The 27054-nt window shown below is 41.2% G+C and overlaps 2 protein-coding genes and 1 pseudogene across 9 annotated transcripts in view; 1 reads left to right on the top strand and 2 right to left on the bottom strand.

Annotated features, from left to right (window-relative positions):
- MEGF10 (multiple EGF like domains 10) overlaps nucleotides 1–27054 on the top strand; it is a 536959-nt gene that overhangs the window by 169756 nt on the left and 340149 nt on the right. The window lies entirely within an intron of this gene.
- Nucleotides 1115–1593, bottom strand: LOC145511235 (transcription factor BTF3 pseudogene; annotated as a pseudogene).
- Nucleotides 2923–27054, bottom strand: C6H5orf63 (chromosome 6 C5orf63 homolog). 7 transcript variants are annotated; one of them, XM_081504111.1, is made up of 6 exons: nucleotides 26960–27054; nucleotides 24508–24553; nucleotides 8466–8586; nucleotides 4227–4283; nucleotides 3400–3562; nucleotides 2923–3290 (listed from the first exon to the last, which is right to left on the bottom strand). In XM_081504111.1, exons 3-6 carry the CDS (start codon nucleotides 8577–8579, stop codon nucleotides 3274–3276), a joined length of 351 nt encoding a protein of 116 aa, XP_081360237.1. In that variant the 5' UTR covers nucleotides 8580–8586; nucleotides 24508–24553; nucleotides 26960–27054; the 3' UTR covers nucleotides 2923–3273. The 7 variants fall into 7 exon arrangements, with proteins under 7 accessions (XP_081360237.1, XP_081360236.1, XP_081360238.1 ...); XM_081504110.1 differs by lacking the exon at nucleotides 26960–27054 and adding an exon at nucleotides 26008–26104; XM_081504112.1 differs by lacking the exon at nucleotides 26960–27054 and adding an exon at nucleotides 26039–26104.

Below are 27054 nucleotides of genomic sequence, written 5' to 3'. Positions count from 1 at the left end.
ATACCTCTGAGGACTCAGGAGCCAGAAGGGCTGACTCTGGGCGAGGGCAGGGAGTAAGGGAGGGCACTGCTGCAGGGAAAACACCACCTTACCTGAGGTCCTTCACCATGTGGACGCCTATCTATTTCATCAGTCTTATGTCCTTCACTTCCCTCCCCTTCATGCCAGCCACACAAAGCCAGCTGCCATTTTCGAAATATGCCATGCCCTTCCACACTCTTACTTTTCACCTAATTTAAGTCTAATTTTCTGTGACGTCTTCCTGCCACTTTCCCCGTCTGGCTGCTGTACCACTTTTCACCTGTCTCAGCTCTAGCTCTCACAATGCTACATCGTAGTGCTTTGTCAACTTGCCTCTCTCTGCTGCCCGACACAGTGAGTGTCTCTGAGACAAGGACTGTGCCTGATTCACTTTTACACTCCCACCACCTCCCACTGAGCTTCAGTGTTGTAAGGACTTCTATTAGTTTTCTATTGCTGTGTAAAAAATTACAGCAAACTTAGCAGCTTGAAACAACACACATTTATTATCTCATAGTGTCTGTAGATCAGATGTCTAGGCATGGTGGGGCTGAATTCTCTGATCAAATTCTCACTGAGCTGAACCCAAGATATAAATAACCCAGGGCTGTGATTCTCACCTGGGTTTCATGGGCCTCTTCTCGACTCACTGATTGTTAACAGGATTCATCTCCTTGAAGCTGTAGGGCTGATGTCATTTTCCTGCTGGCTGTTGGCCAGGTACTACTCTCAGCTTCCAGAGGTTTCCCAGTTCCTTGCCTTGTTGGCAGTTCACAACAATGATGTCTGATTCTTTCTAGGCTGGTAGGAGCACATCTTTCTCTATCTTTTTTTTTCACTAGGCAAAGAATTTTATTTATCTTTGTTTCAAACTTTATTCTTAGGCTTCTTCAGCTTAATTAGCTGCGAAGAATGAATTGTATATAAGCAAAAACTGAAAAGAGCTGCAGTGTCCAGGGACTTAGGATTAAAAATATTAAGAGATCTAGATTTTATCAGATCCATAAACAAAATTTTAAAAAGCAGTCATAATATACAATAGCAGCTTCCAGTAACTTCTTCAAGATTTATTTTCTTCAGAAGTTACCTCAGTTCAGTTTGCTTCATTCTTGGAAGCCTCATCAAAATTCTCCACAAGATCTGGAACATCATCATCATCCTCCTCTCCAGTGGCAAGTGGTGCTTTTCCATCCACAGATTGTTTGGGCAGAGCTTCAGCCAGTCTCCTTTCCTTAAACTGATCAGACTGTCTGCGCCAAGTTGGTTTAAGATGCTGGGGAGAATTTCTGCCAGTTGCTTTGACTCAGCATGGCCTGTAATGGTGAAGGTGTTCGCTGCCAGAGATGCCTGAACTTTAGGGTTGTTAAAGTGGATCACTGTTCCTTGATTTGTGAACATATTCACCGCTTCAGTACCAGAGATACTGTTTACCCCAACTTCTTTAAAAGAGAACTGAAGTTTTTTGTCATCTACTGTGGCTGTTCTAGGAGCCACCTTCTTCTTTCTGCAAGCAGTTCCTTTCCCACCAATGTGCGCTTGTGCCTGCAGTTTGGTGAGTTTCTCTTGGTTCATGAGTTTCTTTCATCTTGTTGGAGTGGAAATGGGGGCGTGCAGGGGACTAGGGTTGGCACATCTCTTTGATTTCATTTTCTGCAACCAGCCAGAGAGAACCAGGCTGCTTTTAATGGGCTCACCTGATTAGACCAGGCCCACCCTAGATCATCTTCCTTTTGCCCTGTAATGTAACATAATCACAGCGGGGCTATTTCATCATATCCATAAGTTTCACCCATATTCAAAGGGGAGAGAATACAAGGGTAATGGTTCTTTGGGGTCCTCCTAGAATTTTGCCTACCATAGGGCTCAATGAATATTTATAAAATCAAATGACATGTTCCAAAATTTATCAATTAGAAACACTGACATTCAATTGTAAGATTTTTTTTTCCTGTTGTTACTTTGGAAGGTTTCTGAAGTTGTTTCTTAATTTGTGTTGGTCCAGAATGGTTAAGAATGCTTTATGTGAGATAACACAAGGCCTCCACCCAGGTGGTACTAGAGATTTTGGGTGCGTGGCAAGACCTAGTCTAACATCTGACTGGCTGTGTGACTTAGTTAACTTTCTGAAACTCTTAATGTCAGAGTCCTTTTCATGTATAAAATGAGGGGGGTGGATCTAAACAATGTCTAAGATTGGCCAGCTTTAAAATTCTCTAATTTCTAAGACTAACTCAGACTGATAAAATTACAATCCAGTTAAGTGACTCACAATATCCAAATTCATTGAAATAGTTTACAAAAGAATTTCGTTATAGATGAAATTGCAATGATGTGATTTTAAGAGAAAAAGGCAGTTTTGTTTTTAAATGAATTGATTCCTCTATTGGCTGAAAGTGAAAGTGAAGTCGCTCAGTCGTGTCCAACTCTTAGCGACCCCATGGACTGCAGCCTACCAGGCTCCTCTGTCCACGGGATTTTCCAGGCAATTGGCTGAACCTGACTATAAATTGAGAGAATACAACTACATTTTTAATACTCTACATAAGGTGGTAAACAGTATTTTGTCTTTAGGTGACATATCTGTTCAGTTATGGTCAGATGTGAATTTTCCCCAAGATATTAAAACCTGATAAAACCACTGTCTTAAAATATGCTCAATTAACTCAATTGATGATAACTGAAAAACTATGAAAGGCAGTACTCAAATATTACAAATCAGTTCACTGACTATGTATAAAATATGTTGAGATTCTTACATACATTTTGGGGTTCAAGTCTTTTGTTTTTCTCAAATGAAATGTCTTTGGCTAGGATAGTTTATTCTCTTCTGTCCAAAAAAATAAGCTCTGATTTTAAACAGGTATTATTAAATTCCTCTGAAATAGACTTCATGCAGATGTATTTGTTAAAACATCCTTTTATTGACTGTGTACAGTTATTAGCAATTCACATTTCACTTTATCTACCAAGTGGAAGAACATTTATTCTTTCATTAAAAAGTTAAGCCCTTAGGGCAGCAGCAGGGACACAGAGCCTTCTTCTTATAAATGGCTCTGTCCAGTGAATGTGAGATGCTTCCATATTAATACAAAAGAGTAAAATAAATAAAACAAGTGGATTTCTCCTGCCTTCCATCATCCCTTCCCTGCCAATACACTCCAATTATTTTATAAAATGCCAGCACGTAAACAGTTCCCACATTGGTACTTCCATTAATCACAAGAGGAATATCACTATTTGGTACCACTGAGTTCAGAACATCTGTAGAGCTGTGTGAAAATGACAAAAGGAGTTGGAAGCCATGGTCATTTTCTCAGGAAAACATGTTCTGGACAGAGAAGGTAGAAAATCATGAGGGTGTTTGTCAGCCTCCCGCACCTTGCTGCTCAAGTTTCTGGAGCTGTTTTTCAAGTTTTGAGATGTTTACTCGATGCATCATCAGAAACTGGCCATTCAAATGAAAGACGGGGATGTCAAATTTATACCTGTCATACCAAGCAGAGTTTTCTGGAAGTGTGATGTCCACCTCCTGTAAAATAAACTGAAACAGAGACAGACTAAAGCTCTATTTTTCAGCAACATGGAACAATGCAATGGTTATAGTGACAAACTGATCCCCAGACCAGTTCTAGCACTCCGAGATTTTTTTACTATTGTTTGTTTGAGGTCCACGGTCATCTAATGACCTTGATTTCCCTACACTGATTGATTTCTTTATATTCCTTAATTCTCTATTTTGCTACTTTTCTGTTATATCTGTTAGGTTCAGCATTACTACTCTGTTGAAATGAAATAAAGTATGTCCCCAACTGGGAAGCTGCCTGAGACTCAAGAAAGACAGTTTGGACTGGAAGATTGGCAAAGGTGTCACAGTTTGCAACTGGAAAACATTTCCATGGAAATGACAAAATAACATAAAAGGAATAGGGACAAAAGCTTAAAGCATGAATACTGTACCAATGACTCATTTTAACAGTCAGAGTAAGAAAACCAGTGCTGCTCAGAGAAAAACACTTAGGTGTAATGACTTTTATGGAAATCAGCACTAAAATCTCTCTGAAGAACAGAAAGAAAATTTAAATGAAAAATTTAAGTGAAAAATAATTTAATGTCTCTTCCTAAAGAAAGGATCCAGAGAGATGCTTTGTCTTATACTACATATACTATCCATTCCATATACACAAAGCTATAGTATATCATATTACCCGGTTTTTATAAGGCTCCAGTACTTCCTTGGCTTCATCACAAAGGGGACATGGATCCTATAGGAAGAAAAAAGCCATTAATCCCAGAGAAATGGCATTCAGCCGGACAAAAGCCACAAGAAGCAGATTATACTTAATTTAAAGGATTCTTTTCTCCCAGGTTAATTATACTGTTTTATTTCCAAAGCAAAACACTGCTACAGAATCTTATAAATAGCTAGTATTTCATGGTAAATGGGCTTTTGGCAATTTTTAATTGTGTTTTGATTTTTTTCTCTACAAGCATATTTATCCAGTAAATGTTGACGCTTACATGTTACACATATATATGTGTGCATATATGTGTATATATATGTACATGCAATACATTTAGATGTTTATATGTTCTTATTACTGGCTTAGTATAATTGATACCTGGGAAGATCATTTTCCAAACATCTATAGTTTTAGGGCTTTGTCCTTCCTAGATGAGGAGCACCTTCTAGGCCTGGCTGACATTGCCAGAATGTCTTAAAATCTGTTTTGACTGGGGGTACTGAGCTTTGCCAGCCTGTTTTTCCATTTATTTTACCTTTGTTTTTCTTTGGCCATGCCATGCGGCTTGAGGGCTCTTAGTTCCCTGACCAGGGATTGAACCTTGACCCATAGCAGTAAAAGCATGGAGTCCTAACCCCTGGGCTGCCAGGGAAGTCCCCAGCCTGTTTTTCCTAATAACCCCCTGGGATGGAGTTAGATAGTTACTGCCCCGTCTTTAGAAGGGAAAAATCTCTTTACTTTGGATGCTGATTTTACCAACTCTTTAATGTTTTGTCAGTTTTCTCATTATAAGTGTCAGAAGTAGGTTTCCCCGAGTAACTCCACCATAGGAGCATGCAAGTTTCAGTGGCTGCTGTTGTTTGCAGTCTAACTGTCTAGAGAAGTCTGCCGAGAATGCTGTGGACCATCGGCAGATTTTAAAGGCTTGTAAGGCCCTGACTCAGTGAACAAGGACTATTGTAGGCTCTCTTGTATGAGCTAAAAACAGATTCAACGTTACTGAGGCTTATATAAAACCTGCTTTTTAACAGGATAGAAAACGATGAGCTGTTATAGAGGCCCTTCCTCCAGCTTAACTCACCATATTTTGAAATAAGAGCCCAGATCATCAAAAAGACATTTTCCTTCAGAAAGGTCTTTCTGGCCCTATTTTCCTGCTTCAGAGAATTGGGCTCATTAGGTTATTATTAGCATTATAATAAACAGATTATGGATAGTCTGTGATTTTTAAGATAACCACATTAAAATTTTCTGAAAAAGTTCAAAAAAGTCAAGAGAGGATCTTAAAAGCAAAAGCAAAACAAAAACCAGTGAAATTGCAGAAGTACTTGCTTTTATAATAAAGAACTTTAGTAGATCTAGGATCACTTTTTTTTTTTTTTAAACCCAGGGACCATGGAAGTCTGGGCAAATTATCACAGGTGTATGTATTTTTATGAGGAAAGGTTCATCAAATTTTAAAGAAATCTATGACAAGATGGTAAAGAATGCAAGAGACCTGGGTCTGATCCCTGGGTCAGGAAGATCCCCTGGAGAAGGGAATGGCTGTGCACTCCAGTATTCTTACCTGGAGAATTGCATGGACAGAGAAGCCTGGCATCAGTCCATAGGGTTGCAAAGAATTGGACACAACTGAGCAACTAACAAACACATACCCTAGCTCTTCCACTACAGATAACTCAGGGACTGGCCAGTCATAGACAATGGATAGTATGAGGCTTTTGCTGGGGTTTCTGTAGATACCTGAAATGTGAGATCTGGGATTGGGATTGCTGTAGTTATCCATCTGAAGAGCTGGAGTGTGCACTGATTTAACTCAGAGAATGTGGAGCTGAAAAGATTGGTAATATGCTTAAGTTGCAGGATCAAGCTACTTCTGAAACCAGACTAACCCATAAAATCCCTTTTTCGTTTAAGCCACTCTGGGAAGTACTTTCTATTATTTATAACTGGAAGAAACCTGATATGTACTTTTTCTTTCAGAGAACTGGGAACTCCTGGAGGTGATAGTAATATCTTGTATGTCTAATGACACAAATGAAGGGTTCAGTACAAGTTTTAAGCTGAATGGAAGATTACTGGAGGTTTTTTTTTTGGGCACTTGTGTTGGCTTACTTAGGCTTCCGTGGTGGCTCAGATGGCAAAGAGTCTGCTTGCAATGTGGGAGACTTGGGTTTGATCCCTGAGTTGGGAAGATACCCTAGAGGAGCAAATGGCAACCTGCTCCAGTATTTTTGCCTGGAAAATCCCATGTACACAGGAGCCTGGCAGGCTACAGTCCATGGAGTCACAAAGAGTCGGACACGACTGAGTGACTTCACTTTCTTTTTTGGCTTACTTGGCTGTTGTTCAAACTGAAAACTGGTGCAGAATAGTTAGGCCGAATGAGCACCATTAACCTTAAGGGATTATTTTATTTTTGTGCTTAATTTTCACATGCATTTCTCATATGTAGACACAGATTATGAAATATTTTTGTTCCATAATGGTGCAATATATTATTATGAATATGAAAAGTAGTTAAGATTATTTTTAGTAAGAAATTAATTTTAAAATTTTATTAGATAATTGTCAGATATACTCAAATTGCTAAAATGCCTGAAATCTGAGTAAGTCTATTAAACAAGAGACCTTTTTTGTTTGAATTGCAGTATTTTTCACTAAAGTTAATTCTGTTACCCAGCACTTTATTTCTTTTTTGATTATAAATCACACAAAGTAATGTTAATTAGCAAAAGGAAATCCATAATGTTTGTCTTGTAAGTTTTAGAGGAAAAACTTCTTAAAAAATTTACACTTGCTTTATGGCTTAAAAGTAGTGTTAGGGATAAGAAAATAAGTACAGTCAGTCCTCATTACTTGTGGATTCTGTAGCTGCGAATTCATCTATTCACTAAAACTTATTTGTAACCCTAAAATTAACACCCAAGCTTTTGCGGTCATTCATGGATATGCAGTTGCATACAGCAGTGAAAAATCTGAGTTGCCCAAAGTGTACATTTCCAGATGAGTTGCGACAAGATGATGCTCTTTCTTATTCTAGCTCTCATACTGTAAACAAGTATCCTTTTCATGATCTACTTCAGTTCAGTCGCTCAGTCATGTCTGACTCTTTGTGACCCCATGGACTGCAGCATGCCAGGCTTCCCTGTCCATCACCAACTCCTGGAGCTTGCTCAAACTCATGTCCATTGAGTCCATAATGCCATCCAACCACCTCATCCTCTGCTGTCCCCTTCTCCTCCTGCCTTCAATCTTTCCAAGCATCAGGGTCTTTTCTAATGAGTTAGTTCTTCGCATCAGGTGGCCAAATCATGATCTACTCAGTGCCATGCTTCTTGCATCTTTGTGTTTTTCTGCCATTTAAAATAGCCCAAGTGTAGTGCTGAAGTGCTGTCCAGTGTTTCTAAGCATAAGAAGGCTGTGATGTGCCTTAGGGAGAAAGTACTGTGTTAGATTTTATCTAAGCTTTGTTCAGGCATATGTTATGGTGCTGCTGGCCCTGAGCTCAGTGTTAATGAATCAACAGTATATATTAAATAAGGTGCCTTTAAACAGAAACACACATAAAACAAGGTTATGTATTTTTTCCCCTCCTCTTATCCTCTCTTGACCAACTCCCTAGAACTTGCTCCTCATCATTTCTCTGAAAATGCTCGTAAGTTCCAATGACCTTCATGTTGCCAAATCCATTGGTCAGTTTTCAGACTTCATTCTTTCAAACTACCAGCAGTATTTGGCAGAGCCGACCATCCTCCTTAAAACAAAGGTTATGTACTGATCAGCTGACAAAAACGTTGTGACCAGATGCTCAAAGGACTCTAACCCTATATTCGCCCTAGGAGCAGTGGTTTGGTACTTGCTAATTCAGTATTTGTAGCGACTTTATAGACTATGACTATCACAAATAACAAGAACTGACTATATTTCTAAACGATACACTTGTAAACATCAGTTCTTTTCTTTCATTGTAAGGATTAGATGACAAATATATTAATTTACTCTCTGAAAACAGTGAGACAATGAAGTATCTGGGTAGGGTAAGAGTTACCATTGTTGTAAACTGATGAGTGGGTCTGAAGAAAATTTATACCATTGCTTGCTTTCCTTTCAACATTTTCCCCCTTTCTTAAATGTATAACTTTCTTCCCCCAACATTTGAATACTTTATGTTTTTCAAGTATTTTACTTTTTCCTCTGTACCTTTGTGAATAAGGTCAGCACAGGCAGAGCAGTCTTTGAGGCAGAGAGATTTCTCAAGAGCAGTTGAAAGGAGTGTTTGGCAAGTTGCATGCTATTTCCTTGAAACCAGAGCATCTTAATTCTGCCAAAAGAAAAATAGAGCAGTAAACTTATGTGCCCTAGACTTTGCTCTTTATAATAGGAACAGTAAGCTGCAAGCCTGTAATGGAATTTGAAGACTTCAGATGTGCTTCTTGGAGTCCAGGAGTGGCAGAGAGGCCAAGATGTTTGGCAAGTCTCCATGATGCCTCAATATCCACTATATTCCAAAGAAAACAGAACTTAGAAGGAGAAAAATCCAAATGTATGGATTAACTATGTGCTGATCACTTGGTTTCTGTAAGCAAATTGCATGCGTGTGTTAATGAGAATAAAAAATTAACTTTCACCTGTAGGTTTTGCTAGCATCCTGATGATCTTCTAAAATGTGGAAGTTTCCTGAGATGGTTTTTATTTGCAGAGGTAGCTTATCTTATTTGTAGGCATTCAACAGTGCCCAGCCACCTTCACGGTAAAGGAACAGTAAGTAAGCACAAGTCTCCAGCTGAAGGTTAAGGCTGTTACTTATGAGATCTGTACTCCTCTGCTGCAAGAGGTGGGGCAACACAGAGCAGAACTTAGAGGAACTTACAGGGAGAATTAGGCTGAGCTAACTTGTCAAAAACAAAAATCTACTCAATTCTTTTAAGAAGTGTTTTAAAAGGAGGTTGCCATCATTTTTGAAAGCATCCACAAATGTACTAGTGTTTCTGCTGGAGAGATTCCAATAAGAACAGCTTGGTAACAGCAGCATGTCAAACACTAGGCTTTGAAGTTCTCTCATCCTGCTACTTTGCACGACATAAGACACCCTACTTATTTCTAGTTATTCTACTGAGCCTCCAGCTTTGTCCTGTAAACTACATATATGATCATTTTACTTTTAAAACATACGCACTGTTGACTTTATTGCTTATCAATATTCCTAGCATGAATTCATTCCTGGGATCTTCATTTCTTAACTTCTCTTTACTCCATCTCTCCGACTTCGTCTATCAGTTTTCCCCTCCCTTACCTTGGCAAGTTGCAGAGCAAAGATTTTCTTCTGTTCCTTGAACAACCAAAGATTATTTCTTCATCAGGATTTCTGCACTTCCTGTCCCCTTGTGTGAAAAACTCTTAAGTAGCTTCTCATTTGGCCTGGGCACATGTCACCTCCTTAGAGATGCCTTAGTGACTACCTTATCAACATGGGCCAGTCCACCGCTCTCCTTCCTCGTATCCTGCTATAGTTTTCTATTATCCTTCACGATCTAAAATTGTTTCTTTACCTGTATGTTCCCTTTACTACAACATGAGTTCCACAGGAGCAGATACTTATTCACTCCAGTAATTCCTGAGTGTCTACAATTAACCTGGTGTATAGTAGCTGTTTAAATAATTGTTTGAATGTTAATAGTATTCGAGTGAGCCTTTCTCCTCCTCTCCAGTTTCACCTCTACCCCTCATCAGACACTCAGGGTGCAGAGCGGTCACTGTTTGGGTAGAACTGATATCATAACTAAAGGTAAGCGCTCCACAAGAAGCAGGCAGGGCACTGCAGCTGGTGCCAGCCCTTCCCCACCATCTCGAGTCTCGTTCTGCTCTGCTCCACAGAGCAGGCCTGTATTAACTGTGCACTGGGCTCCTGGTGACCAGGTCTCTCAGTGTTTTAGCTTCAAACTCATTTCAAACAGAATGATATGACTTTAAGAGCACTAAACCCATATCAAACTAGAGTAAAGACAGACAAAAGGACTGAATTCTGACCTGTGGAAACAATAATCTTTCCTTCTCTCTTAAACCCTTAGTCTTCCAGTTCTCCCTGGATCTCCCTGCTAACTAAATGATCCTGATAATGCATAAAAAAGAATGTGGTAAGAATTCTGCAAGGACCCAGCACTATTCTAAGGTGGAAAGTAGATCTAAACAGTTTCACAGTATGCTGTGCTACTCTCAACTAAGCGATAAGCCCTGGTGTATATATTTTCCATAAATTCAGCAGAATCAGCACTCCAATAGGTGAATGTGGTTGGAGACAGCAGCTTCAAAACATGTCTCTGTCTACAGAAGATATAAATGAAGGGGGAAAGCAGAATGTTAGCCATGTTTGCACTAGGTACAAATTTCTGCATCGTTGGTTTGAGGAAAGCATTATGCTAACAGTGACACACCCTCCTAGGGTATGAAGGTAAAGAAGCTGTATTAAATGAAGGAGAAAGAAAATTCTGAAGATCAGTTTTGTGAGAGTAAAAACAGAAAGGCAGCCCTGGAAATGAGAAGCAGGCCATGTAAGGCAGCGACCTAAGATGACAACCAGGATAGTGAATGGCAGCTATGTGCTTTGGGTGGAAGGATTTAAGATTTATTGATGTCTGTCTGGTAAGGAATAGAAAACTTATTGCTTTTAGCTAGCTAAGTTGAGAATGAGGTGTTAAGGCTTTTGTAAAAAAAAAAAAAAAATCACAATCACAGTGGAAATCTGCTTTAGTATTTCCAACATGAGAAAACACAGCATGTAGTCTTGGTTGCACCCAAGACAAATAAAACCTGTCATAGTAAACAGAGTTGCTATTCATTCCAGATTTGCAGAATACTTGTTCAACTAACCCAGAAAGCTAAATAAAGTCTTCAGAAATGCCACTACCGTTCTGCCTAAACTAGTTCTCTTCTCCATGTTAGTCTCCATTTCTCCTTTTTTTCTCCCATGTGAATTTAATCACTTAAACATGGAACATTTGTTTATTGAGAAATGTATTAGCATTATGCAGTTTTACTACCTGCATATTTTCCAAATGCCCTAAGGCACATGCATTTTACCACACTGTTAAATTAACTTATTTCTTTGTAAGCACTGTATTATAAAATTATATTGGAGTCTGATACATAAAAAAAAAAAAATTCCCTATACCTCTCCTGGGCAGAAATAAGATATTAAAGCTAAAGTTCTGACCACTGGAGTTCACTTAGTTTTAAAAATAAAAAGTAAAATGAAGAATGGAACACTCCAATTGGAATCCTATAATATTCTTCTTAGAATATTTTATTAACTCTGTAAACCCTAATACCATTGCTGTCAATGTCATATTCACCCAATCATGCCTTCTTGAAGTAAAATCTTCATATAGACTACTCTGTCAATGTGACATTTTCATAGTTCTATTATTTTTGAACAGTATCTCAGCACTGTAAGAAATATTCTGAAAGGTGGTCTGTACCTGTTGGCTCATGACTAGAAGGACAACACCTTTTTGATTATGTCATTGAATTTAGTCATGAAATGTGTGTCTTTACTATACACACATACACAATTTTATCCTTTGTATTCTGTTACATGCCTCTATAATATAAGCAAAAAGATCTGTGTGCATAATATCAAAAAAGAACAATTGGGTCACCTTTGTCACAGACAAAAAAAAAAAAGTATAAGACTGGATTTGGAATGTGTCTAAAACAAATTCCACAGCCTAACAATAAAGATGGTGACTCCAGCTGCTTCAAGTACACGGCTGCTCAAAGGCATAGATCACCCCAAAAGAGAGAGGGAATGCTGGGTTTTCAACAAAACTGAGGCCGACTTCAGTGGTCTTATGGCCTAATCAAATACAGCATGGGGGAGGGCTGACTAGACCCAATTCCATCCTCCTTGAAGCAGTATAAGAAAGGTAACTTTATAGCGCTTTCCCTGCGAAGCACTGAAAGGCATATCATTAAAGCAACTGATCATAGGACAGAAAGAAGCCAGGGTCATTTGCGCCTTTATTAAGGATTATTCATTTCTTGCATGAGGAGCTGCCCATGCTCTGGCTGCACATCACTTTTGTGGGGCTCCTGGTGTTGGAGAAGACTCTTGAGAGTCCCTTGGACTGCAAGGAGATCCAACCAGTCCATCCTAAAGGAAATCAGTCCTGGGTGTTCATTGGAAGGACTGATGTTGAAGCTGAAACTCCAATACTTTGGCCACCTGATGCGAAGAGCTGACTCATTTGAAAAGACTCTGATGCTGGGAAAGATTGAGGGCAGGAGGAGAAGGGGACGACAGAGGATGAGATGGTTGGATGGCATCACTGACTCAATGGACATGGGTTTGGGTGGACTCTGGGAGCTGGTGATGGACAGGGAGGCCTGATGTGCTGTGGTTCACGGGGTTGCAAAGAGTCAGACACGACTGAGCGACTGAACTGAACTGGATTCTTCAAATGCTGTGTGTGTCTGGTTAGAAGGCAAACAACATTGTTCTCACTTGAGGAGAGAAACTGACCTTCACAGATCAGAATTTTTATTCATTCAAAGAATCCTTTGGCACACCGAATCTCCAAGCTCACATGACCTCTCATCAGCAAGCTGCAGTGTTGTTAGTTCATGTGCAAAATCAAAAAGTCTGTATAAGCTCAGGTACCACCTTCATTCAGTTCAGTTCAGTTTAGTCACTCAGTTGTGTCCAACTCTTTGCAACCCCATGGACTGCAGCACACCAGGCTTCCCTGTCCATCACCAATTCCAAAAGCTTTCTCAAACTCACGTCCATTTTTTTTCAATGAAGCAGAAGTAGATGTTTTTCTGGAATTCTCTTGCTTTCTCTATGATCCAATGAATGTTGGCAATTTGATCTCTGGTTCCTCTGCCTTTTCTAAATCCAGCCTATACATGTGGAAGTTCTCAGTTCACATACTGTTGAAGCCTAGCTTGGAGAATTTCGAACATTACTTTGATAGTGTGAGATGAGTACAGCTGTGCAGTAGTTTGAACATTCTTTGGCATTGCCTTTCTTTGGGGTTGGAATGAAAACTGACCTTTTCCAGTGCTGAGTTTTCCAAAATTGCTGGGATATTCAGTGCAGGTCTTTCACATCATCATCTTTTAGGATTTGAAATTGCTCAGCTGCAATTCCATCACCTCCACTAGCTTTGTTTGTAGTGATGCTAAGGCCCACATGACTTCACACTCCAGGATGTTTGGCTCTAGGTGAGTGATCATACTATCATCATGGTTATCTGGGTCACTAAGGGTCTTTTTTGGGTCTTATAGTTCTTCTGTGTATTCTTGCCACCTCTTCGTAGTATCTTCTGCTTCTGTTAGGTCCATACCATTTCTGTCCTTTATTGTGCCCATCTCTGCATGAAATGTTCCCTTGTATCTCTTATTTTCTTAAAGAGATTGCCAGTCTTTCCCATTCTGTTGTTTTCCTCTATTTCTTTGCATTGATCACTGAGGAAGGCTTTCTTATCTCTCCTTACTATTCTTTGGAACTTTGTACTTAAGAGGGATATATCTTTCATTTTCTCCTTTGCCTTTCACTTCTCTTCTTTTCTCAGCTATGTGTAAGGCCTCCTCAGACAACCATTTTGCTTTTTTGCATTTCTTTCTCTAGAGGATGGTTTTGATCACCACCTCCTATACAGTGTTACGAACCTCCATCTATAGTTCTTCAGGCATTCTATCTATCAGATCTAATCCCTTCAATCTATTTGTCACTTCCACTGTATAATTGTAAGAGATTTTATTTAGGTCATATCTGAATTATCTAGTTGTTTTCCCTACTTTCTTCAATTTATGCCTGAATTTTGCAATAAGAAGTTCATGATTTGAGCCACAGTCAGCTCCCGGTCTTGTTTTTGCTGACTATATACAGCTTCTTCATCCTCAGCTGCAAAAAATATAATCAATCTGATTTTGGTATTGACTATCTGGTGATGTCCAGGTGTAGAGTTGTCTCTTGTGTTGTCGGAAGAGGTTATTTGCTATGACCAGTGTGTTCTCTTAGCAAATTGTTAGTCTTTGCCCTGCTTCATTTTGTACTCCAAGTCCAAACGTTGGAGCTTCTTCACAAGAGTATAATGTAAATTTAATACTGAGCTGGAATTAACCTAAGACTATTACCGTTGCTCTTGCTGGACCTGAGTTCCAGAAAGAGAGGCTCAGGGCTTCTGTTCAGTCATTTGTGCCACATGAGATATTAAGTGCTCCATTTCACAATCACTACCATCTAAGTATAACATTCCTATTGTTACCCAGTGACTAGAAACACGTGTGTGTGTGCACACACACACACAGACCCACACAAACACCCCTCTATTGGGAACAAAATCCAATAGATTTTGTATTTTTGATTAATGAGAGCTCATGTAATAAGGTGAGAGTGCTCTTAGGGCACTCATCTGGGTTACTGGGCTCTGCTTAATCCAGAGAAACAGGGATGAATGATGCCTCCCCAGGGGTCTTATGTGCTTGCGGTCAGTCAGTAGTGTCCAAACCTCTCTCTCTCCCAAACAATTGGCAGCCTCGCCTGGGATCCTGGGCCCAAGGGTGGAGCCAAGAGTGACAAGGTGAGGCGGCGTTCAGGGACCCAGTCAAAGCTGCAGACTGAGTTGATCCTTTGAGGTGTCAGTTCCAAGAGTAAGCAGGGTTAGAATGAGGCTGCAGAACAGAAACAGAGGGTAGGGGGTGGAAGGCAGCCTGGAGGGGCCCTCACTCCCTGGGTGGGATCTCAGGTGCTTTTTCAGTACCTCAGCTGCAGCAGTCAGGGTACCTGGCCAGGGGAACTGTCAAGGAGATAGCCCCAACTCAGACATGATGTTACAACAAGGATCCCTGGCTCACCATGCACCTGTGGGGCCACCTGTACATGGCTTCATGCTCAGCTCCATTCTTTTTTTAAATAATGTAACACTGTATTAGTTTCAGATATAAAATATACTGATTTGATATTTGCACATGCTGTGAGATGATTATCACAGCCTCATCTGTCTGTGATCCAGACTGCTGACTTGATCCCACATAACACATGAGATCCTGAGCAGACACACCCACACGTCCACCCCGCTCCCTGCAGCTTCTATTTCTAGGATTCAGAGGCAACAGGTTCATCACACGGGGGAAAGAGGAGCCTGTAGAGAGAAGCAGTTCCAGAAAGGTATGACTGGTCACATGAGTTCCTAGAGACAAAACCCCCTTTCTAACTTTCTTTTAAATGATTACTATGACTCTGGGGTTTCCAAGTATCTGGATGTCTCTACTCCACTGTTTGGATGCAATGGGTGCTCCGTTCATTTATATTCAACACACTGGTCTGCACAAAAAGTTTTTTCACTGTTTGAAGTGTGGGCCCTGGCCTATCCAATAAGATTACAACTCCTCCGAAGGTATACGGGATTTACACGTCCATCACTTAGTACATACACTCTGCTCATCTATACCACTCTCTTCAAATTCTCAGTAAAATTAAGCCCTTATTGTTTTTTCTTCATCCCGTCTGGTGTTTAGCCCATTTCTTTCCCTCCAAGTAAAACTCTCACATGGAGAAATCAACTCCACATTCTGCATATGAGCAACAAGCATTAGAGAGAGACACGCTCCAATGGATTTAGGAGGGAGTTAAATTCTTCACTGAAACAATATAAATACAGGAGAGATCACAACAGGGACATCTAATGGGCAACTTCAGATGTTATAGAGAAAAGAAGAGAAGAGTACTGTGGGCTGATGTTGGAACTGGTTTCACGAGAGAAGGATCCTAAGTCATATAGGATTTGGATACGTAGAAAAGGGGAAAGCATTCTGAAGTCAGGGTTAGACACAAAGGCATGAGGTAGGAATGCTGTGGCCTTTTGGATGGGAGCCAAAGAAGGGTTTTAAAGAAGAGAGAGATGCGATAAAATCAGTATTTTAAGAGACTGCTCTGGCAGCAGTGAGCAGGATAGACTGCAAAGGAAAGAAGAATGGGGGCAGGAAAGAGTTGAGTTATGCAAATCTAGGTGTGGGATGAGAGTCACTCATTCAACAATTACCTGCTGTTTTCCACATATGAGATACTCATAGGTACTGGGTTCAGCGGTGCACCGAAAAGTTAAGTCCCTGCCCGCATGGGGTCCATACTGTCCCTGGGCACATTAAAGAGACTCTTAGGTCAGACAATATCAGACAGTAGTAAGCAGAGGGGAGGGAGTGAAACAGGGTGATGTAACCAAGGCAGGCCTTTAAATAAGGTGCTCTGAGCAGGTGTCATTTTTGCTGAGACCCAAGGTTAAGAAGGTACAAAGATCTGAAAGAAGAGCATTGTGGGAAAGAGAACAGTAAGTGCAAAGGCTCTAGGGTGAGGACAACTTTGATTTAGTGGAAGAAACAGAAAGGACAATGTGGCTAAAGCAAGTAAGCAAGGCGAAGAGTGGAGGAGACAGGTCAGTCGGGGCTGGAACATCTAAGGCCTCATGGGTTATGTTAAAGAATTGCGGTTTTAAGCATAATTAGATTTAGAGGAAGGAAGTTACATGATCACATGTACATTTTAAAAAGATGACTGTAGGGACTTCCCTGGCGGTTCAGTGGTTAGTGCTCCCACTGCTGGGGACCCAGGCTGTATCTCTGGTTGGGAAACTAAGATTCCCTGCAAGCCACATACATGTGAGTGCTCAGTTGCTTCAGTCGTCTCTGACTCTTTGCGACACCACAGACTGTAACCTGCCAGCTCCTCTGTCCATGGGATTCTCTAGGCAAGAATACTGGAGTGGATTGCCATGCCCTCCTCCAGGGGATCTTCCCGACCCACATCTCTTATGTCAGGAGACATAAGACCCGCATTGGCAGGCGGGTTCTTTACCTCTTGTGCCACCTGGGAAGCCTGGCAAGCCATATGTCACGGCCAAAAAAGAAGAGATGACTTTAGCACTGTGTGGGCTTCCCTGGTGACTCAGACAGTCAAGAATTTGACTGCAATGCAGGAGACCTGGGTTCGATCCCTGAGTTGGGAAGATCCCCTGGAGAGGCAACGGCTACCCACTCCAGTATTCTGGCCTGGAGAAGAGCAGGCAGAAGAGCCCCTGGTAGGCTACAGTCCATGTGGTTGCAAAGAGTCGGAGACGACTGAGCAACTTTCACTTTCACTTAGCACTGTGTGAAGAATGTGTTTGGGATGGCAAGAGTGGAACCAGGGAGCCAGTTAGGGGCTACTGTAGTAGTCCAGGGGAGAAAGGCAGGTGGCATGGACAGGCCTGAAAGGACCTGCCAATGAGCTGGATTTGAGTAATTAAAAATGACAGTTAAGGACTATCGTAGTTTCGGTTGTGAGCCTCTGGGTGGGTTGCAGTGCCAGTTTACTAAAATGAGGGATGCTGAGGCAGGAACAGATTGAGCGGGGTATGGGTCTGGGAGCTGAGTGAGGGACAGGCTGGAGCTCAAGTAGAAAGTGGCATGTACAGGTTTGGTAGCCAGGAGAGAAACCAGGACTGAAGATAAAATTCAAGACTCCTTCAGTTTGAAGGCTCCAATTACAGCTGAGATTGTGAGATCATCTAAATAGCTAAGAAAAGAACAGGGCCCAGGAGAGACCTCTCAAGCAATCCAACATTCAGAAGTAGCATAGAGAGGAGCCAGTGAAGGAGGCAGAGAGAAAGGTTGATGGGGTAGGAGGAAAATCAGAAAAGTGGGCTGTCATGGAAGCCAGCAGGAGAAAGTGTGTCCAGAAAGATAGGAGTGGCCGATTGTCAAAAAGAGTGATGAGGGCTTGGACTGGAAAAGGGACAGTCAAAGAATCTACCATGAATCAGATAAGATGTGTCTGATGTCCCTCCAAAGGAATGAAATCTTACAACCAATGCCTACCCCTAAAATGAATGGCCTTGTCTGGTCTCTGCCTAATTTCACCTCTTAAACAAAAGGAGATATTTCTGGTGAAGATGGAGGCAGTGGGGTATGGAGAAGAGTAAAAGCAAAAGTTGGATGGGTGACTTAAAAAGAGATAATAAATGTAAAAATCTTTGTACAAATTAAAAAGCAGAATAGAGAAAGTTTAGCTCTTTGTTACTAAATAATACAAAGATAAGGTATTGTTATTAATAATACTGATGATGATGAGTCTACTGACTGAGATGTGCTTTTACTGGACCCAGAAGGAGGATTTAAAACTCTAGGAATGATAGTCTCAGAAACAGGGAATTGAAAACTGAAAAACATTTCAAACAAATAGCTGAAAAGTTTCAGATTGTGAACATTATTTAAATGGGAATTCCTAAGACAGGATATAACTGATTCAAGACCCAACATATTTATTTTATGGTGTTAGCTGGTCAGTTGTATCCAACTCTTTTCGACCCCACAGACGTAGTCCGCCAGGCTCCTCTGTCCATGGAATTCTCCAGGCAAGAATACTGGAGTGGGTAGCCATTCCCTTCTCCAGGGGATCTTCCTGTCCCAGGGATTGAACTGGGTTTCCTATATTGCAGGTGGATTCTTTACTGTCTGAGCCACCAGAGAAGCCCATTTATCTTCCACTAAGACTTAATATCTTGACCAGCAAATACTCTGGCACCAGGTACTGGCTTAGCTTACTCAGGCCTCACATAGGACAATGAAATTCATTTTGCAAGAGGTAGAGGTTTTCCCTTGATGGGCTCTGAACCAAGGTCACTTCCTTTCCCGTTATTCCTTCCTAATACTTGCCTTCATATTTTCAAAGAAGGGAAAATTCAGTATTCACTGTTATTTTATCAATGATATCCTCAACTCAACTCCTGTATATCAAAACAGAAGCTGCCTAGGCAGTGGTAAAGTTGGATTTATTAATAATCTTTAAAGACAAAACTTGTTCCAAAGTATTTTGAATAAATGTGTAGACAGGTCAAAGTAAATGTAAAGGAATATAGCTTCCACTAACTCATCGGTCAGGGGAATTAAGCACAAATGGCATGATTCTTCATCTAAAGCTTTAAAGTTACTCTTTCTTATAGAGTTTCAGCTGGAATTCAGCACGTTTGAATTCCTGGGTGCATTTCTGTGTGAGGATTTCATAAATCTAAACCCCAAAGACAGGCAACTCCACCAATTAGTTCTCTGATGCTAAGCAATTCCTCATGTCTTTAAGCCTCAGTTTCATCAACTGTAATATGGAACTATGATCTCCTGTCCTGTTCTCTCTTTTTACAGAGGCTAGGAAAAACTATACCCATAGGCTTTGGGTAACAAATGTCCTCCAGATCAGAGAAGGGGCAATCACATACAGAAGAGATGCTGTGGCAATAGCTCATGATGTCAAAAGGCTCCAAAGAAAGCCGTGAAGTAGTTAGGTGTAGGAGTCTAAAATGCTAGGCCCATTTAAAGAGGACCAAAAGTCATATATAGATCTGGGCAGAAGTGTACACAGGCTTGCTTATCCCAAGCTTGTTTCTCTAGCTCCTTGATCATAACTGGGAAGGCTTGACATCCAAAAATACCCTGCAGGAAAATGGAGGAGGTGACATTGATCTTGCATTGTTTGAGCATCTGAGATGGAAAAGTACCTCCAAAAAGAATACTAAGAATGTGCCTCCAAAAATAAGAATAATGTTTCCTATTGACAGACACATTTAAAGAATGATTTTTAATGACAGACTCTCATCATCTTGGCATTCTCCTCCACTTCCAGAAGTGTGGCTGTGTTTGCCAAGGCCAATAGCAAGCTGACAAATGTGAAATGGGAGGGAGGAGGAATCTTCTGAGTAAGCAAGAGTTTGTTTTAGAATCTTTGGACCTTAGCAGTCACATTTTCCAGATCGTTGCTTCAGAAGAGCCTACTTGGTAATAGGGTTAGTTTCCAGAAAAACATTTAGCTAAGAAAAATAAAATGAAGATGCTGATCAAGAATAGTAGTAGAGGGAAGACCCCTCCCTCTAGCACCCAGGGGTCCGAAAGGGATTCCAGACTAATTCTTGTTCACACAATGGGGCTCGCACACACTATACCCGTCCCCTCATCCTCAACTCCAAAGTTACTGACTCAGCATCTGGCCTAGAGCCAGAGGTATATTCTGAATTCAGATCGTGCAACAATGTTCAGTACAATTAGGACACAATGGCTGCAAAGCTGTTCCTGAAAGCCAGGAAAGCCTGAATAATGTGGTTGGGTTATATCATACATGAGGGCTTAATAGTTTAAAAAGCAATTTGAAAATTCCTTCATTCCATAAAGATAGCATTAAGATGAGGGCAAAATCATGCCAGTTCAAGGGTTGAGGATAAAGTGCATAAGGAATTATGCAGACTCCTTTCCACGTTATCCTTCTTAACCAAAATGACCCATTCCCTTTGAAGGTATCTCTAATGCTTACTACTGACCCAGAAAGAAGGCAATTTCATTAAAACATCTTAGTCTTATTGTACCCAGCTAGTAATGCCAGTTTCCTTGCTGTTTCAAAAGCACACGATTTCATTTCATTTCCAGAAACAACTGTTTGCAATTCAAATGCCATTCATCTAGGCAATGTCTCCCATTTGTCACTAATACTCCACCATTTCCAATTCATCTTGCAAAAGAGGTGAAGTTATCCACATGACCACACTAGACCTGAAAGATGTTTCATTCATTTTTAGCCATTTTGTAGTAAATGGCTTTGGAACATTTGAGATATTAAATCCATCACTTCTTTGGACTTGTGACACTAATACCAGAACATTAGGGACTATCTACTCTTGAGGTCCTGCTCTAGCAACCTTCAGATACATGAGATTCCTCAATTCTCTCAGTCCTATTCTGGTTACTTAAGAGCTGTCACATTGATAGAAAATCTTAATATTTTGCAGCTGGATTCCAAGGGACTTTGGAGATTACCATGCTTGATAAAGAAGTTGTTTTTACCAAAGACTTTCACAATTTTTTTTTCTGCAGTTTTTTTCTCTATATTTTCTCTTTGAACAATGCTTATTTTTCATATGAGACCAACACAGTTTTCAGAATAGAAGGGGATCTCCAAGGTCAACTCTCTTTTTTTCCAAAGTTTCCAAAAGCTTTATACATTAATCCTCAGAGTATACCAAGTAACGGATACCACATTTTGTTTAAGATTTAATTTAAGGATGGAGAGAATGAGGAAATGTCTCAGCTTCAGATGGCAGAATTCTTTTACTGTAAGAATGAGGTTCTGATCTCTAAATCTAAGATGATACAGATTAACTTCATTTTTGAACTTGGAGAAACAGAGTTGAATTTAGATCTCTCTCTTTTTATTTTTTTCAGTCTATGAACTAAGCTGCTTCAACTGACTGAATTTCTATTAGTTTTTTTTTTTCTTCTGAATTTCTATTAAATAACAGTATCCTTTCTCTTGGCTGACTGGAAGAACTACATGTTTTAAGAAGTAAAGAATGAAAACAAAATCAAATAATTCAGTCTTATGTCCTTACCCCTGACTAAACTAGAAGCCACTTCCCCATTATTTCATGATTAATATGAAAAAGCACAGGAACAATGAGAGGAAGGTCATCTGTTTCCAGCAGTAACATTCTGGTTTCTGCTGGACTCCCACTGGCTACAGAAGGAAGCAGCATATACCACATGCCTGCCCTATTACAATACAAAAAGCTGACAAGTTTGAACTCTTTTGAAATGTCAGTGAAGTAGAAAAGATGATGTGGCTTTCGTTCAATATTATTTGGGTTCAGTTCAGTTCAGTCGCTCAGTCGTGTCTGACTCTTTGCGACCCCATGAATCGCAGCACGCCAGGCCTCCCTGTCCATCACCAACTCACAGAGTACCCAAACCCATGGCCATCGAGTCGGTGATGCCATCCAGCCATCTCATCCTCTGTCGTCCCCTTCTCCTCCTGCCTCCAATCCTTCCCAGCATCAGGGTCTTTTCCAATGAGTCAACTCTTTGCATGAAGTGGCCAAAGTATTGGAGTTTCAGCTTCAACATCAGTCCTTCCAATGAACACCCAGGACTGATCTCCTTTAGGATGGACTGGTTGGATCTTCTTGCAGTCCAAGGGACTCTCAAGAGTCTTCTCCAACACCACAGTTCAAAAGCATCAATTCTTCAGCGCTCAGCTTTCTTTATAGTCCAACTCTCACATCCATACATGACCACTGGAAAAACCACAGCCTTGACTAGATGGACCTTTGTTGGCAAAGTAATGTCTCTGCTTTTTAATATGCTATCTAGGTTGGTCATAACTTTCCTTCCAAGGAGTAAGCATCTTTTAATTTCATGGCTGCAGTCACCATCAGCAGTGATTTTGGAGCCCCAAAAAATAAAGTCTGACACTGTTTCCACTGTTTCCCCATCTATTTGCCATGAAGTGATGGGACCAGATGCCATGATCTTAGTTTTCTGAATGTTGAGCTTTAAGCCAACTTTTTCACTCTCCCCTTTCACTTTCATCAAGAGGCTCTTTTTAGTTCTTCTTCACTTTCTGCCATAAGGGTGGTGTCATCTGCATATCTGAGGTTATTGATATTTCTCCCAGCAATCTTGATTCCAGCTTGTGCTTCCTCCAGCCCAGCGTTTCTCATGATGTACTCTGCATATAAGTTAAATAAGCAGGTTGATGATATACAGCCTTGACGTACTCCTTTTCCTATTTGGAACCAGTCTGTTGTTCCATGTCCAGTTCTAACTGCTGCTTTTCTGACCTGCATACAGGTTTCTCAAGAGGCAGGTCAGGTGGTCTGGTAGTCCCATCTCTTTCAGAATTTTCCACAGTTTATTGTGATCTACACAGTCAAAGGCTTTGGCATAGTCAATAAAGCAGAAATAGGTGTTTTTTCTGGAACTCTCTTGGTTTTTCGATGATCCAGCGGATGTTGGCAATTTGATCTCTGGTTCCTCTGCCTTTTCTAAAACCAGCTTGAACATCTGGAAGTTCACGGTTCACGTATTGCTGAAGCCTGGCTTGGAGAATTTTGAGCATTACTTTACTAGCGTGTGAGATGAGTGCAATTGTGTGGTAGTTCGAGCATTATTTGGGAAACCTAGCCTTAAAATAGTGAACAAAGTCCTTTATCCTTAAGGCAAAACCAAACCAAGATATTAGTGGCTTAGATAGGCTAATAATTTGGTATACCATCAAATGGATACTTTTCAGATATTCACTCAACAGGTGTTTGAGTGAGGAGTTGGGCACTGCAGACCTTGAGAGAATGGAGATAGGGCTGGTGTGGTCTCTTACTTTGCTTATTCCGTTCAGTATAAGAAAGACCCTGCAACTCATCAGACTAGATCACCTTGGATGGCAGTTTGGTGACCATCTGTAGATTCTCAAGTACACCCTTCCCTACTCCAAGCTGTTTATAAAGGCATTAACTGTAGCATTTATAACTGCATCTGGTAGCCCCTTGAAAGATTATTGTTTTACATTCTTTTCTCTACCTTGCTGATTCCCACTGATGCTTTCACATTCCTTATAGATCAAGCCTCCCCTTTATACCATGTATTGAGTGTTTGTAATGTGCTAGGTACTGTGCCAGGTACTAGAAATAAAAAAGTGATTCAGATACTTTCCCTGCCCTTATAGAACTCACACCTTGGGTAGGCAGAAGATTTACAGACAAATAATACAATACCACAATGATGAAGTCTACAGCAGTAAAACGGTTGTTACTAGATATTGGTAAAATGCTCTGAAATCCTTGGAGATAGATACTTTCTTAAAATAGAAGATATTTTGAGTTTTACTTCTATCTCTGGAAATCTTATCTTGGGTAAGGATTGGAATAAAAAGAGAGTAATGTTTTCATGCCTCCATTTCCCTGCCGCTGTAACTGAGATGGGGAGGTAGGGATGTGGAATAATATCTAGGTGAAACTTAGCCAAAACTTTTCACTTTGCATGTTCTTCCTCAAATAATTTTTTGTCTCTTGAACTTGCCATGATACTAGGGGAAGGATGATGGAAGCTCACCTAGTCCCTGCTACCTGGGTAACTATACATCCCTGGATCCAGATGGTTTCTCCCTTCAAAATAATTGCAAACAAGGTTAAAACTGTAAGCAGGAACTATTCCATCTGGCTTTTGGCTTCCTCTGCTGTACACCCCTTGAATAAAGCAGTGGCAAAATTAGATTTAAAATAAGGAACATAAAAAACCTTACTACTTGTACCAGCTCACCTCAAGGTCCTGCTATGTATGAAACCCTGAACCCTGGCATTAGAGTAACTAAATGCATCAGCCAGCTGGAATTTGCACATTATGAAATACAAAAACCTTAATAGTAAGAAAAAGAAAACTTATTTTGAAGGCATACCTCCACACTGCCTCTAAGTATTTAAGAGTCTGCTGGAAACAGGCATCTGGAATAAACAGAAATACAGTCCAATAAATTCCCAAGTTGGAAAATCCTCATTTCTATTTCCTTACCTGCCATCAATCCATCTAAAGAAAACCACATAGCCACATTTTCCTCTGGTAAAGGAGACAAAAAAATATCGATCCTTCTTTGGCAGGCAGTTACTACTGACGACAGTAAGCATGAAGAAAAAACTCTGGGGAGTCTGCCTATCTAAAATACCAGGCCCACCAACCTTAATTTTCACACCAGGACCTGTTCTGGTTCCAGGCAGTTCCTCGGCAGAGCAGGACGCAGGTTATTAGGTTACGACGTTTCACACAGAACCATGATTTAGTTCTGCCTTAGCCCCAACATTACTATAACCACTCAGTATTTCCAGGGAACATCTCTTTTTCTAAGTGTTTTCAGTTTCACTGTATATAGCTCCAAATATTGCTAGCATCATAAGCACTTTCATACAGCATTTCTGAAATAATTAGTAAATGAGAAGACTGGCCTCTATCAGCCACCTCATCTTTTCGCAGTCACACACTGAAACATGGCTCTACTGTTGCTTAACCAAGGCAGTGTGTGGCTAAGGAAACCTACTTATGTTGGGAAATGTGCCAGAGAATGTGGGGGACGTAACAGATCTTAGAAACAATCTCCATGCTATAGGAGCTGAGAATCTTGGGGTTGAGCTGGGTCATACTGTGGATTTTTTAAGTGTTCTAAAATACAAAGTACTACATACAAAGTACTACATAAAATACTTTCTATTAAGAATAAAGATCAGCCAGGTTTAAAAAAAGAAAAAATTACTCCTTGTTCTTTAACAGGACAACCTTAGAAAGACACTTGCCTATTCATGTTAGTAACAATCCAGTAGGGACTTCTCTAACTCTGGGCTTATTAAAAAAAAAAGGATGAGTGAGTGTCAGGGGTGACTGACAAGGCTAAATATTTATTGAGAATTGCATAGGCTCTGATTTATTCTCTCATGGTTCAGCACCCAGAAGGCTGCTTTTGTCCAGTAAAGGCAGAGAGGAGGTCCAGAAAACCCCAGGACTCACAGTGCTCCCCACAGCACTCACGATTAAACCTTTTGGCCCTCAATTAAAGGTCAACATGGCTGCTCAAAAATGTTTATTTCAAAAGGCAGTTATCTCAGCCAACTGAGATTATATTGCCACTTCACAGAACTCAATTAAATCCGAAACAGAGCAACTGTAATCAGGGAAGAGGCATGAAGTTGTGATGTTTTCTGCTTCCTCTTAAAAAGCTGCCTCTTCCCACCCGTGTTCACTTCCCAAAGCGCCATCGCGCGCGCGCACATACACACACGCTTATAATTTGCCCCTGGAGGTTCACGGATTTATGGCTCCCGGTTTAATTAAATTTCCTGTAATGACAATCGAAATCGGCAGTGTGCGGCACAGCGTGGAGCTCCCGCGACCTCCTCTCCCGCCCGCGTACCGGCTCCGGGCTGGGGACCGCGAGCGCCCACCTGCCGGCGCCCGATCGCTGGGACCCACCTGAGCCTCAGCCGCCCCTGTCGCCGCTTCCGCCCTGCGCCCGGCACTTCCGCCCCGGCCGCAGGCGCCCTCTCGCTCCCGCACTTCCGCCCCGGCCCTCAGCCCCTAGGGCTAGCGTCAGTGGAGCCCACACCGAGCCAATCGCCCCTCTGAACCGTGGCCGCGCCTGGGCTGTTACGCGTGAAAACAGACGCGAAAACCAAGGCCACACTGGTTTATTTTTTTGTTTTTAAGACCACGGAAAAGTGACCTGGCATGTTTGGGAACCATTTAATAACCAGCATCAGATGTGAAAGCCAGCTTTTAGAGAATGTGCAGTGGAGGCCGTTTTAACTCCCCCTCCACCGCATTCATTCATTTCTTGTTTACTGCCCTCTTTCTCTGAGTCCTGGCTGAGCTAGGTTATGGGGAATGGGGATGATGAACAAACGAAAGGGCACCTGTACCCACCCAAACTTCAGGGCTGTGTAGGCAAGTCAAACATTTGGAAACTGAGCTTTACAAGTCATGTGTTCCCTGAGCTAACTGTTGTGAAAGGGACCTCTGGAAAAATAGGAATGTACTCTAGGTAAAGAAGCAACTTTTAGGCTGGAACATACAGGGTTAGGTTGGGCAGGGACTGTGCTCTCCAGGCCTAGGGACAGGTGACACTGAGGGAGCAGGAATGTGGGCAATGCGTGGAAGAGGGACCAGCAAGGCTGAAGCCTTGAGGGATGGGGGCAGGGGTCCAGGGGTTGGGGGTTGGAAACAAGCTGAAAAGGGTAGGCCTGAGTAGACCCTGTAGGGCTTTTCAGGTTTGTGCTGAGGGCAGCTGGAGGACTTTTTGTTTTACTGTTTTTGTATGTGGAAGCAGGTTGAATTGATTGCTTTTCCATTATGAAAAGATCACTCACCTTTAGGGAGGGCATGTGAAAGGGATGGGGTAGAGGAGAGCAGAGCTGGAACAGGAAAGGCAGGATGTGATAAATATTCTAGGAGTGAGGTGTGG

The sequence above is a fragment of the Giraffa tippelskirchi genome, chromosome 6, assembly GCF_054371585.1.
Source record: "Giraffa tippelskirchi isolate mGirTip1 chromosome 6, T2T-mGirTip1v1.2.pri, whole genome shotgun sequence".
NCBI lineage: Eukaryota > Metazoa > Chordata > Mammalia > Artiodactyla > Giraffidae > Giraffa > Giraffa tippelskirchi.
The sequence above is the reverse complement of the archived record's forward strand: the minus strand, read 5'-3'. Positions and strand labels throughout refer to the sequence as shown.

Bases quoted from the DNA above. Each gene is read 5' to 3' on its own strand.
- C6H5orf63 (XM_081504111.1), bottom strand. From the start codon at position 8,579: ATGCTCTGGTTTCAAGGAAATAGCATGCAACTTGCCAAACACTCCTTT. The intron at 4,284-8,465 runs GTACAGAGGAAA...TTCTTCCTATAG, and splicing joins TGCTGACCTTATTCACAAAG to GATCCATGTCCCCTTTGTGA. The intron at 3,563-4,226 runs GTAATATGATAT...TCTCTGTTTCAG, and splicing joins TGGAGCCTTATAAAAACCGG to TTTATTTTACAGGAGGTGGA.